The sequence below is a fragment of the Antedon mediterranea genome, chromosome 7, assembly GCF_964355755.1.
Source record: "Antedon mediterranea chromosome 7, ecAntMedi1.1, whole genome shotgun sequence".
NCBI classification, from domain to species: domain Eukaryota; kingdom Metazoa; phylum Echinodermata; class Crinoidea; order Comatulida; family Antedonidae; genus Antedon; species Antedon mediterranea.
Genome location: NC_092676.1, coordinates 21,500,494 through 21,515,316, shown reverse-complemented (window position 1 = coordinate 21,515,316; position 14,823 = coordinate 21,500,494). Strand labels below are relative to the sequence as shown.

The 14,823-nt window shown below is 32.6% G+C and overlaps 1 protein-coding gene across 1 annotated transcript; it reads left to right on the top strand.

Annotated features, from left to right (window-relative positions):
• Nucleotides 1–1,557: 1,557 nt before the first annotated feature.
• LOC140055105 (uncharacterized) lies at nt 1,558–8,583 on the top strand. Its single transcript, XM_072100315.1, has 4 exons — nt 1,558–1,739; nt 6,543–6,690; nt 6,820–6,979; nt 8,134–8,583. The coding sequence occupies exons 1-4, from the start codon at nt 1,681–1,683 to the stop codon at nt 8,574–8,576; spliced, it is 810 nt and encodes a 269-aa protein (XP_071956416.1). The 5' UTR covers nt 1,558–1,680; the 3' UTR covers nt 8,577–8,583.
• The last annotated feature ends 6,240 nt before the right edge of the window (nt 8,584–14,823 follow it).

Genomic DNA, 14,823 nt, shown 5'->3' with positions numbered 1-14,823 from the left:
TTAGTATGCTCATAATAGGGACATTATAGAAATTTATTGTGGTGAAATGAATTCTGTTGCAATTTTTTTTAACATTAGGCCTATTTCATAGTTTTCCTGTACTATTATTATATCGATTTTAATAAATACACTGCCTAAAATAGATTTGTATTGTAATATTAAAAAGATATGTCAGTAAGTGTTCGACTATCACTAAGACTAGAGGAATATGATGAATTAGGCCCCCGGGTTTACATTCCCTCCCCGAGTATGTAGCCTATCAAATTAACAGTGGGATATTTAAACACGTTCACAATTCTCATGACAATAGAATCTTAGAGCACACTCGTTCAGTTTAGTTGTTATGAAACAAATGATGACAATGACAGCGTAAGGGCTGTCATTTTAACACAAAAAGGAATGGTCAGTCCTTTGAGAGTTTATATCTAGGCCTACACACAAATAGAAATGGACAGGGAGGAGTGGGTGAGGAAGAGTATCAATCAAAGTTTCTTTCGTGGTGTCACACTGATGATGACAGCTGCCTCAAGATCGTATGTCTTGTTATCATGCAATTTAGTTATGTAGGAAATAACACTAAAGATAAACATCCTGGTTCATCAATTACAATTCGTAGAAATTGCTAAATGATATCTATCATTTTAGTCATCTTAAAAGATGGCTGGAAATTGATATTGAAAGCAGTTACCGTATACACAGTGAGGATTTATTATTGCTTTAAATATTTCTTTATTTTTTATATAAGCCCGCCCACATACTGTAATCGTTATTTTATAAAAGTCGTATGCCTAAATAATAAGAACATTTAGAACATGTTGAAACAATGAAGAATAGCTGACTGAATATGAGCTATACAAAATCTGTATTTAAATCGGCCTATGAACAATTGTCAATATATAAATCATTTATTTCATTTTAAAACTTTAATATTCAGAAGTTCGTATGAAACTCTGCTACTGGCCTTAACATTATTATGATTACAATATATTATCATCCAATATAATAGTATTGTTCTCGTTCGTTTTGCGCTTTCTTCTAAATAAGGAAATAACTTTATCGTGATTTGATTAGATAGTAGAAAAGAGTTACGTCACATGTATTGTAATTAAAACAGTGTAGATTATAAAGAATTAACAATAGGCACCACTAGCTCTTTTTTAGATATGTAATAAGTGAATGTTTTAAGGTTTTTTATTCATGTATGTTTTTAATTGTATGGTACGATATCTAATTTTATTAAGATGTTTCTATTTTTATAGCAATTTTAACTAATTTTTAGTCATTTGTAATACATTTCATTTCAGTCCTTGACTGTCGTTTTGTAATATATTTTTATATACCGAATAAATAAATAAATAAATAAAAAACGTAACGTATTAAAACTATAATTTTAATAAATACCTATCACCTATTTTCCAAGAATACATATATAATGGTTAATTGTGCAATTCTCAGTACTATATACGGATGTTTATCCGGCGGAAGATACGTTACGCCACACAGAAGCCAAGTTTTCATTTTCAGATGCTGGGGTGAACACTCAGCCAATCACGACACGCGTTCAACGGTGTTGAATATGAAACTGTCTTACTGTATTCTTTCATTTTGTTTACAGCCTTTGTTTTAGAAACTTTACTTTAAGTTGATTATTACTTTACATTGATTATTATTATTGTAGCAATGGAACGATTATGGATATCTACTGGCTCTATTTTCTTTGTTTTTCTGGTTATAAACAGGTAAGTGAATCTTGAATCAAATTAAATACATAAACTAATTTAGTGAAGTATAGGCCTAACAAACTCTTATTAGACGTCAATTTTAGTGGGGACATGTGTAGCTGCCAAGGGTCATATCGTTTAACTCGTATACTTCTATTCTAACTTCTTTTACACAAACATATGTTACTTGTGCTTGTTAAAAACGTTTTTATATATAGTGAGATATTCCCTAAATTAAGAGTGTCACTTCAATCAGACCTGAACCTCGTCCTCATAGTCCTAATATGTTGCTACTGATGTTTCATTATAAATGTTAAACAGTAAAAAAATTAGGCCTAGGCCCAAAGGAGCAAGCACATATGACGTACGAATTATTGTTTTTATCTCTGTTCACGAATATTTGCATACAGTTATACTGTGATCGGGTTAGGCCTACTAAATCTTGCTCAGGACGCCTTATTTAGCTGTACTTCACTAACATGTAAGACCGGTAGTCTCGTAAAACAGGTAAATCCACGATAGGCCTAATATTTTGTCATCAATGGATGAATCACTTCTCTGGATTCATATTCGTCCGATTATTGGTAACGAAGAATATACAAAAATGAAAGTGGGATTAGTCCGGATAAACATACAGTCATCACCGATACCGTAAAGTTGGTTAGTTTAAATTTAGGCTATTAGAAGAAAGAAGGATAATGTATATCATAACAAACGTATATATTACACGACCGAGTATTTTTCCTTTCACTTATTAAGCTTATCTGCAACCTCTCACAATGGGCACAATCGAAAAGTCTATTAGTTATTCCTAACCAGTGCCCTGGTATCGTAAGCAGCATCCCTCGACGCATAGCCTATGCATAATCGGCCACCCAAAAAGTAAGGGGGAAAATACGGTTGCTCAATAAAAAATAATAATTTACAGTTGACTGGAAAATAATTGAGAAACCCTAGTCTTCAGGACTCCGTGAAATGTGCGGACGTGAAAGTATCCGCTTACGTGAGGTGGTCGCCTATTTACGTGAGGTTTCGTCAATGTATACCAACTTGATTTGTGTTTTTGTGAAAGTGGATATAAGAATAAAGTTTAGTTTCCACTAGAACGCAACGAAAGGACGTAAGCCTCAACCCAAGCGAATTGACCAATCCAAGCGATGGATTATTTGAACCGTTCCTTGTGATTGGTCAATTCGCTTGCGTTACGGCTTACGTCCTTGCGTTGCGTTCTAGTAGAAACCAAGCATTAGAGATCAGATTGTTGGTGCATTTGAATCAAAAACATTTTATTTAATCCGGTTATTTGCGATCATGATCATATCATTGTAGATTCACAAATTTTGAAATGTTCACAGTTGATAAACAAAAAATATTATTTGATTAATCCGAGAAAACAATGTTGATTTTCCGAAATTAACTCACTGTCCTAGCTTGGAATACTGTTCATATAACTTATTATGTATTTATGTAGTATAAGAATGTTGTTGGTTAGTACAGGCGACGTATATTGTTTCTAATCTGAAATTAGTGTTCAATCACTCGAGACATCAGCCCCAAATGTATTAACTATAACAGCAGACTATACTGTTAACTTGAGAAATCTAAACGGAGACTTGGCAAAAATACACCGTCTTCATTATTTTGTGATTCAAGCCAAATTTAAGTTTAATATAAGATCTTTATGTTTCCGTTTAAGTTTAAAAATGTGCTGAGGAACGCCACGGCATCGAACAGAAAGAGACGAAACACTAAAATAGGAGATAGAATCATAATTAGCTAGTACGAAACACTTAAGTAACAACAAATAAGTAAAAATTGGAATAGAATGAATCGATCACTGGTTTTAGACGTAAAATAAAAGCAAGAGTATTGATTACATTACTCGTTTGATGCATAATTATTACGAACACATTATACGATAAAATTTGCATTCACACTGAACCCAGATTCGGTCCGGTGGTGGGGTGAAATTGAATTTAAAGAGTTGCTGGCACTATAGATCAGGATTGAACCCCGGACCTTGGTATTGGAAGGCAAGCACGTTAACAACCAAGCTACAGCTTGTTTGTACGGATTCCAAAAGTAAATAACCTATTAAAGAATTATTGAAGAATCACTCCTCTGGGACACCCTATTCAGATACCCCCTTATAATTAATGGGACACTCTCTTTTAAGGGAATCTGGGCAATAAATGCAATGCTTTGTTCATTAAGCTCTGTCTACACTATCAATATTATAGTTTGACAAAAAAATGTGATGTGCCCAAATATGGTAGTGATATATTCAAATATGGTAGTGATATTATATCATCATGTTAATATATATAGGCACGTCACATTTTTTGTCACATACATTTTGATAGTGTGGACAGAGCTTAAGGTACGTACCCATTAAATAGTTCTATTGTAAACATCCAGCATGATTGTTATCTTTAAAATTCCTGCATACATATCCTGGGATACGTTATGTTCACGTGAATGTTATCAGTTTGTTACAGATGTTGGATATAATTCAAAACCACGCACTTGATAATACAATAAAGAATAATATTTCTGAACAGTAGATTATAGATAATAGTTTTCGTAGAAATAATTTGTTTGTCTCAACATGTCTTTTGGCGCGTTAGGCCTATATCAGAAATTATAAACTTTCTTCGTGTACTCAAACAAGAAATATTAGTATTAGTAACAAATGTCATTAAATTGTTCAATAACTCATTAAAAGAGAAAATTGGAAGAAACGAAATCAATAATAAACATCAACAGCATTGGCAATATCATATAGCGTCTTTTTAAAAACTCAAAGCGCAATCATCAATTTCTCCTGGAAAAAAATATATATACTGTATATATTTGTGTGTGTCCTAATGCTATTTGTGATTTAGACCACATATCTATCTGTATATTTATTTTGGTAGGCTTAAAGATCTTGTAATTACTTTTTGAGTATCCTGCTAACAAACAAACAAACAAAGAAACAAACACACGTGATCGATTACATAATACCTCCTTGGCGGAGGTAAATTACAGTATACAATGACTAATACTGCTTAGAAAAGTAAAAATTAACATGTTGAAACAAATACTGCAGTGTTCTTTAATTTTAATTCCATTTTTCTATCTAATTCTACAAATTAATAATAAATGGTAATAATGTAAAATGCATTTGGAAATGTTTAACAGCGGTATTTTCTGACTTCTTAAAACTACTATCCGTCTTTCAATAATTTAATATATGAGTTCGAATTATTTAGAATGGTTGTAAAGTAAGAACAATTCACATCTTGGCGTTAGTCCAAAATAAGGTCAAATTGATAAAGAATATACAACTATTATACAATATTACAGCTTGGATTTATTAAATACAGGAAATGATATTATGTATAGGAATAAAAATCTAAATTTTGTAATTCTTTTACATCAATTTTATATTAATTCTTAGCATTTTAAAGATATATTATAAGGGTACTACATTGATTAAACATGAACCCACTTTTTTGCTTTGAGAATGACCAGCACTGCCATTAAAACCTATTCAGTTAATTTTGTTTTACTGACACATCACCGCCGGATTGTGTAGAGTTCTTGTACTTACAACATCAAGAAACTTCCGTGTTGGGAAGCAATCGATTTGTGTTGTAGAACCTATCGGATTAGGCAGTGAAAAAAAAAGAAATCTTTCCCCAGTCAAACTAAAACGTGTTGCTGCCTCTAGCAACAATAATATCAAATTAACCCTCAGGAAAAGCATCACGAGATGTGAGTCATGCATGATTTTGGCGGGACCCGGCTACATGTCAGTCAGAGTTTTGTTGTCTGCTTGAGTTTCCCCAAGGGTCACAAAAAACAAGCGCACATGAGTCACATTCAGACATCATTCAATTTATTATTTTTACGTCATCACTTTAATCTTTCTAAATCAAACATCGCAAACTGTTAATTTGTTTGTAAACGTGTGTAATTTGACACCATGGCATGCATATCTGTCGTTATATGACTAAATAGGAGCTAATTAATTATATTTAGTGGATTGTTTAATTGGGCGATAACATGTTCAGATCTGTTCACAGTGTATGAAGAATAATGACAATAATGGTTGTATTAGCGCCTACGATTTATTTTTAGTAGGCCTACACACGCACACACAAAGAAAAAGTTCATGAAATAGCCTATTATACTTGATGCTGCAGAGGAACCATTTTCACCGCTCTGTTTCACCAGCACTTCGAAGCAACCAAATGAGAGCTTGAAAACATAAATGTGATTATCTTAAACACGAAATAGATTAAATGTTAACCAAAATGATTTTTGCTTAAGACAATAACGATCTATTGAGGTCGCTTATTTAATTTTAGCACGTGTCGTCAGAGCATTCCAAAACGGGCAGAAAAGATGAACGAATGAATGGATTGTGCTCTCAGAAGAGTTAGACCGAGTTGGGAGGAGTAATCCCACAACCACCCCTCCCCAAGCTTGGCGAATATGATTTGTTGTGAATATCTAAATCATAGTTGTTGTGGATTAAGAGTTAGAAAGAAATCGAAAGTCTACCAATACCAGACAATAAATTGTAGTTTGTAGACCACAACTCCTAGACATGCATTAGTCATCTCAAACAATTTGGCCTAAAGCTTCAAAATATAAAAACAATTATTATTTATCCTATAAAATAAATATGATATTGCGATTTAGCAAAATGAATAGTAATTATTTTGAGCGATAGGATACCTTCTAATGTAATTAGGACAGAAAAGTGGAAGTAATACATCATTTTGTTACAAATAATATGCAATTTAAATTATTTATTTGATTTAATTTCAGTGTATCTGCGTTTATTCTTCCACGAAGTAATAAATTTCGATGTAGTTTATGCGAAGAGAAAGATATGCTAAGGTGTGTTGATCTGAAGTGCCCACCTGGATCAACACCTGTATTGGACACATGTGGTAGATGTAAAATATGTGGAAAGGTATGCATATTATACATATTCTTCTATTAGTATTAGTTTAGGTTACCAAATGTATAAGCATTTCATGGTATGATGATGACGTAACTAATAATTGAAATATTTATTTACGTTTTCTTTAAATTGGTTTAGACAGAAAATGAGGAGTGTGGAGGAGTCTGTGGAATGTTTGGATTCTGTTCTGACGGTCTCGAATGTTACACGGGTCCGGTAAAAAATCAAAAGAAGAAGTTTGATGTCCGAATTGTCGCAGAACACTTCTCAAATGCAGGAAGATGCATGAAACCATCAGGTATAATATAATATATAATATTCATAATATTCGCTCTTTATTATAGCGCTTATTGCACAATGCTTACAAAAGCATACATTATTACCCCGGTCAAACATGTATGAAAACATACTCCCATAATGCAGATAATCAGTGCAAAGTATGTGTCTTGGGTACGAATTTATATACCTGGATGAAGAGAGACAACGGAAGTAAAGTATCTTGCCTAAGAATTCTATACAAGCAATGCGGCGAGAGTTGGATTCGAACGATTTCACTATCAGTAATCCAACGTCCAAAGCATTGCACCACACGCCCTCGTTGTATGACGGTACTTTCGATACTAAAGATATCAAATTAGTTTAAAACCAGTTTTATCTAATGATCAATGAGATTATTATAGCCTAGTGGCATGCGTTACTAATATTGGTCTCGGAAACCGTTCGTCTATCACTGCAGTTGTCTAGACATACAATAGAGATTAGATCAACCTGCAATTCGCTTGACAATTTGAAAAAAAAAAACTAAATAGATAAGATTATTATTAATATTTGTTCAAACAAAATTTACAAGGGTGGTCCATCCAGCCGAAGCTGATCATTAGGGACCCTCACAAAATACAACATGACGAGATGATATAAACATGTAACACTAAAAATGTTATAATAATTTATAAAAATAAACAAAATAAAATAAAGCACAACAAAATTATAATAATAAAATTAGATGAGTTGAATTAAATTAAATTGGCCATATCTCAGGAGAACAGATAGGAAAAAGGAAGCAACTACACAAGAAAGATTATAAACTATTTGTAAGATCTATAAAGCAACTTCAATCACGGTTGCTGTGTATAATTAACAAAAGTAGGCCAAAGTACACTATAATTACGTTGGAAATTACTCTACATTTTCTCTTTAAACATAATGTATATGCGCACGATTACCTGACTAATCAGGAAGCAGTGCGATAGATTCTAGTGTGTCTACTACATTCATTCTTCTATCATATCAGGGTTGACTCAAAACTGTCCACGTTATTTTTGCATCAATCCCGATAAAGTCAATTTGATGTTCGTCTTCGTCTTTTCCTCAATATTATCACATAATAACATCATTGCCGGTTTGTTTAACCATTAAATCTAACAATATCACAATATTTTCATTTTTTTTCAGATATTCCTCAAACGCAACCAAAGAAATCAAAATCAACCAAACCGGATATTGTTTACTTTTCGTCTAATAATGACGGAGGAGAAGATAAGCTCATCTCTGAATGGATTTCGTCAGACGGTACGGAAATGTCATCTTCGTCAACAGTATCGGATAAAGAATATATCTCTGTAAGTGGAAACGATGATTCGTTTATGAACGAAGACACCGGTTCAGGCAGCTTACAGCCATCCGACGGGTCTTCTTCTAGCGATCGGGTTCTGTGGAGTGAAGGCGGAACAATAGACGTACTGTCATCCGATGACTCCCTCTGGAGTGATGGTTCATCGTACACTTCGAAGTTCTCTTCTTCGACGGGGGAACTCGTAGATGCATCTGGCGACTCTTCTGATAGTTCTGCGAATGAGGAATCATGGTACATGGGGACTGTCGTTGTAAAGAAATAAAATAAAACAGTGTTATGATATGGAACTTCAATTAATACACTCTATCTGGCAAACTCCTGCGATTTTTTTGACATATTTACAATAACTACAAAAACTGTGTAAATGTATTATTGATAAACCTGTACAGTATATATTAAACATTGTACCTATATTAGATGTGTTCACTAATTTATTAAAACAAGTGGTTCTTGAGGTATGGCATCACCTGCATATAATGTAAATTATAATGCCTAACTGAAGGTACGCTTACGTTGATCCCCTTCGCTCGAATCTTCGTAAAAGATAACCTTGATTTGAATTTTAACGTAATAGTTATTAACTTTGACCAAAAATTAGATCGAATAAAACATAATTTACTTTAAAAAACTGTAAATTAAATCTGAAAATAGTTTTGGTTTTTGGTTAAATTTTCTCTTTTGTTTTGTCTTTTCATACGTGAAAATAATATTTGTTTTTTTTTTCTACTGAAGTTATTAAATGTAATAACAGCAAAATAACTTCTGATTTTATTTATCTTCACTTTTCATGTTTTTGGGGGACAATACATCTTGAAGTGAGTTCATGTAGGACCAGTTTCTAGAATTAAAACCTTCTTAAAATTTTGTTTTCTGAAGGAAAATTGTATATTTATCTATTTTATCGTCGTTCGTTATCGTCCTATAGTAGCTTAAACAGACATTCACCGTTATAGTCAATGAGTTATTTATAGGCCTAGAGGCCCCATTAATTAATCTTAATTATTATAATCTTTTATTAATTAATATTGTCAACAATATATTATGTATTACATAAAACAAAATGAGTGGACATTTTTTTCTTATAATGTACATGTTTCGTTTACTTTTTGAATGTTTTTTTTTTCAAAAAATAAAATAAAAATCTTATCGTATAATTTTTCAATAGCTGATCGATCCTGTCAATCGACCGACCGACAAACCAACACACTAATAATTCACTCTGTTGTTAAGGCCTACAGTAGAGTATGCATTATTAAAATCATTTGAATTTAAAACACCACTACATTTCATAAAAGAAAGTTTTTTTAATAGTATGGGCGGATATTTAACTATTGTAAGATATTTGAACGTATTCCCAAGAAAAGAATGATCGGAGAAATAAATGTTCTATTTGATTCAACCCCTGTGCCCTGGATAGAAGATGATTAATATAGCTTTGTTCGCATAGCCAAATGTCAATTGAATTAAAGTGTCTCTTAGGCCCATGTATCCTACAGAATCAGATCTTACACACTGCGGCGAATAGAGGGTCATGGAGTAGTGTCAGGAACTTGGCAGTGGGCCTAGGCTTGACGAAACTTAGCCAATATTTATTAATTCACGGTTGTCAGTATTTCGACAGTTTTTTATAATGCTGTCCGAAAATGTTTTTTCTTTAACAACTATAAAAAAAAACCTTGAAAATTCCCGGTATTTAATTAATGGCAATAAAGAATAAATACATTTTTAAAAATAAAAAAAATTATTGGATTGCCATTGTATTTTTTTGATGATGCCACGTACACGTTTCAATGTCACGTAATAGTTACTTTGGACCAACCATGGGATCAAAAATTATTTATCCTGTAATGTAAATGTATATTTGATTTGATCCATTCATTATATAAGCTGATTTAGGCCTACCTATGAAGGATTTAAAAATAGTTACTTCAATCATTTATCAATTTAAACACAATACATTGATGAAGAAAATACACGAAAAACATATATATAGGCCTACATTAATGTTTAAAGATATATTTTACCCCTATAAAATTGTTTCTTTAATATTTTTTGTTAAATTATGCCATTTTATTGTCACATAATTGTTATTCACTTTGACCAAAAGTCGGATCGAAAAAAAATTGTATGTAGCCGAAAAAATGAAATTTTATGCAAAATATATATATATTTTTTCTTTTTTTCTTTTTCTTTTCTTTTATTTTATTCAATCGAAACCAACAGCGATAATTACCGCCACGAACAGGCTTGATACAAACAAAGCCAGAACTGTTTAAAACACCTTGGTTGGTGAGCTTCTCTCGTCCAGTGCCCACCTTGATCAGAGATCAGTTTTTGGTTGAATTCAAGCGTCTTTATTTTGTCATTTTATAAGTTATTTTTTCACGAAAGTAATTTTTGTTAAAACTACAAAATGGCCTATTCAAATTCTGAATACATTAATCTTAATGTTTTTGGGGGACAGCACATCTTTAAGTATAGACTCAAGGATAATGAGATGCATTGCATCAATTGGCGGGAAAATCAACATACTTGATAAGCCGACCAGACAAGAGTAAGTTTTTCAAGATTTTTTTTGTGGAAATTATATTGTTTAATTATACATTTTACAATAACACCAATCTGGTGAATAATAACAGTAACGTATTTTAGGGTTTTTCTAGAGGTTGTTTATTGTTTTCTGTTGAAATTGATTTGTATAAGCAATTGCAACCCTGTCTCTGGATTCCTGTGTGCAGCTATTGCATGTCATAATACAAATCAACAGACCGCCCTCAATCTAAATATTATGCTTTATCCCGTTCTTCATACTTCATAATGCTGTCTGTGTCGTAGTTCGAAAAGAAGTACTACCTACTTTATAACACACACGGGTGTATCCTTGCAATTTGATTGATTAATTACGTATAACCTGTCGTTCGTTATTATTTCGTATATGGTTTTTCTACAGAAAACATCTCAGGACAATTGGTGGAAAAAGAAGCACGGCCTCTCTCTCCACGCGGCGAAGAATCCTATAGCGCCGCCTATATAATTTGCTTGGTGTTTTTCAAAACAATAACATTCAAAATGGCAGTCGATATCCAAACAAACTAAGAAATCGTATAGAATAGGATATTCATCAAAATCGATTCTCTATTTTAGGCACTTTTCTTAAAGAAAAAAGTAGGCCTATAGCCTAAAATCAAACATTATATCTTTAGATTTGTATTTAAATTTAAATATCGCCTTCATTATTATAAAAGTAAAAAGTTTATACTGTTATGGTGATTGATAGTGTATGATCACATCCAACAACGAATGAAGTTTTAATATCTATTGTTGGATTTTATTTTTGTTTGGATATTCGTGTTTCTGTTTTTAGTCGCGTGGACGCGACTCTAATAGTTCACTATGTCGGTCGGTCGGTCTGTCTGTCGGTCCGGTATCACTATGCGTTTTATCGCTTTTCTGTACTTTTTTTAACTGTTTTGATGTACGTCGCGTAGACGCGACTCTATAGTTCACTATGTCGGTCTGTCGGTCTGTCTGTCGGTCCGGTATCATAATGCGTTTTATCGCTTTTCTGTACTTTTTGAACTGTTTTGATGTACAGACAAGTTTTAACTATGTCGGTCGGTCTGTCGGGTATCATTTTGCGTTTTTCTGTACTTTTTAAACTGTTTTGATGTACAGAAAGGTTTTAGTCGCGTGGACGCGACTCTATAGTTCACTATGTCGGTCGGTCTGTCGGTCTGTCTGTCGGTCCGGTATCACTATGCGTTTTATCGCTTTGCTGTACTTTTTGAACTGTTTTGATGTACAGACAAGTTTTAACTATGTCGGTCGGTCGGTCGGTCTGTCGGGTATCACTTTGCATTTTTCTGTACTTTTTAAACTTTTTTGATGTAGGCCTACAGAAAAGTTTTAAAGTACATTACTTTTTGAAAGTTCATTTTTTTCTGAGAGCACGCGACTTTTGGCTGTTGGCCTTGTTTTGTTTACTAATCTGTAGGCCTATACCAAACAAAGTACGGTAAGGTATGTTTGGCTTAAAAATATGCCTGTGGCAGACGAACTTAACAACGTATTGAACGAAAAGTCGACAACGGTAAGCGTTATCTATTTTAGTTCCGATTTATTTCCCTGGAAACTGTTGATGACGAGAAATTGCATGTATTGAATGCGTTTTCCGGCTGAGTAAAATTATATTTGTACAAAATGATCAATTCAAATTCTATATCTTGCCAAACATAGGTCTACTTATTTAATGGTTCCTTCAATGAGTACTATTTCATCATGAGTAACACAATGACTTGCAGTTCAATTTATTGATGTGACTTAAGGTTCTTCAATACGACTTTAAGATGCACGTATTTCTTTTCCATTTGTGTATGGCAGTTCAGTATCTTAAAGTATATTCAAACTTGATTAGGAGAACTCGGTATACTTTGATTATACATATATGAACTTTACCCTAATAGGCATAATAGTACGTTTAACACGTGTTTTTAACTAATTAACATAATGTTTGAAGTGTAGGAATACTTTAACAGGTAGTTTAGAATAAATCACCCCAAAATTACATACTTTCATGTTAATATCACCATAAATAAATTATATAACCATGTAAATAACATTCCTTACTGGAAGAATCGTCGATCATAACAGTTTCAAACGATATCATATCGACGTACTTAGCATACTTGTTACATCCTACAATATATAAATATAATCCATGATGTCATAACTAATTCAGTACATCGTGCCGTGGGCTATTTATACAAATGACATCATTGGCTTCCTCCAATGTTGATTTGTCTCTTTCTATTAAAAAAATAGGACAATACGTATCAATTAATATAATTATTTGATATTAAATAATAAAAACAATTTATGTTGTGTAGTAGCCGACATTCATATCGTTCGCTCTTTGGACCACCTTTTAATTACACTGTGATTTCCAAAAAAAAATAAAAAATTGAAAAAAAAATGTAATACAAATGTTGGCCAATTTGCTTTATCCGAACGCCTACGAACACGGACTCGGCAATTTTCGGCCATCTTACACGTCACGGTTGGTAATTTCATTAATGAAGAGATCAGGATTTTGTATAAAGTCCACGTGAACAATACCTTTAAAATTAATATTCATAAATATGTTGTAAAAACATTGCATACATACAAACAATGTTCAGACAACAACATACAGGTCTTCTCTTAAAAGATAATTTGCGACATTATTTTCAAACAGTTAAATTAAACAGCCTTAAAATAATTTATCACGGAAGTCCACTATTATGGTGGCGGGAAAACATCCATTTTAGTTTTCGTCTGGCCTTATTATCGTCTGATTATCTATATAATTAGTGCTTCGAATTAGCCAATAGAAATGCCGGAAAGGAAATAGTTTCCTTGATTTTCTTGCGATACAGACGAGATTGATTTTAGGTAGTTAGGATATTATTGAAAAACAATTGGTCTGGTGCCTAATTATTTTGGCGTTATAAAAACAATATATATATATATATATATTTATTATAATGTTTAGGCCTACTAATATAATTAAATAGAAAACTGCAACAATAATATGAACTCGCGATCAACAGAATAGAATAATGAATGCCAAACTCGTGGAAAATACTTTTTCTTTACAGGGCTAGGCTAAGATTCAGACAGTTTTTATATATAGATTTGCGGCACTTACAATAGGCCTACATCCTTCTGTAATGACAAAAATGACAAAGGTTGAATTAATTACTGATTATAATGTATAACATTAAACAGGTTCGTTTTCAATTGAAATATCTTAAATTTCCTGAAGTTGTCATTTGTCATCTTCTACGTGGGTGTACAAAAAAAATATTTATTTTTCTATTTCCACGACGTAAGCGGAGTGCCTGTTTATACTGCCCTATAGTTCCCCTCAAGAAGCTTTCGAGACTTGAAGTGGTATACTGGTACCCCAATAATTTATATTGAATATTCAAATAACATTCCTACATTACATTACGTTAAAAAATGTTTTTCTTTCGAATTGTTTAAAGGTGACAGAGTGGGCGCAGTGGATAAAGGACTTATTACGCTCATTTCATTTTATGATATTACCTAAATAATGATTGTGTAGTAGATAACACAATTCAAATAAACAGACTATAGTTGTTTATATAATTTAATGATTTAATATAAAATATTGGTTGCGAATTGTGAAATTAAATAATAATAATGAACGAAAGTATCCGACTGTAGGTTTGTCATCGATAGCTATGTAATGTTAGTTATTTGAGAAATAAATGAAAAACGAGTAAACTTAAGGCGATATAAACTGAAACACATGTAATTTTCAAACAGCCCCCCCCCCTCCCCCCCCCCCCTTAACAATGTCAATCAACCATTTTAAAATATCGGCTTCCTATGTTTTCGATATTATATTTAATGAGGACTGACGTGATTGGTTGAAATACATCTGACCGCGCACAATGCATGTTCGACGTATCTGTTACAAAAGATTGTTGTTCTTGCATATTTGT

What these genes read in the sequence shown, in the direction of transcription:
- LOC140055105 (XM_072100315.1), top strand. Translation starts at nt 1,681, where the DNA reads ATGGAACGATTATGGATATCTACTGGCTCTATTTTCTTTGTTTTTCTG. An exon ending in GTTTTTCTGGTTATAAACAG is followed by an intron (nt 1,740 to 6,542) that starts GTAAGTGAATCT and finishes ATTTAATTTCAG; the next exon opens with TGTATCTGCGTTTATTCTTC. An exon ending in GATGTAAAATATGTGGAAAG is followed by an intron (nt 6,691 to 6,819) that starts GTATGCATATTA and finishes AAATTGGTTTAG; the next exon opens with ACAGAAAATGAGGAGTGTGG.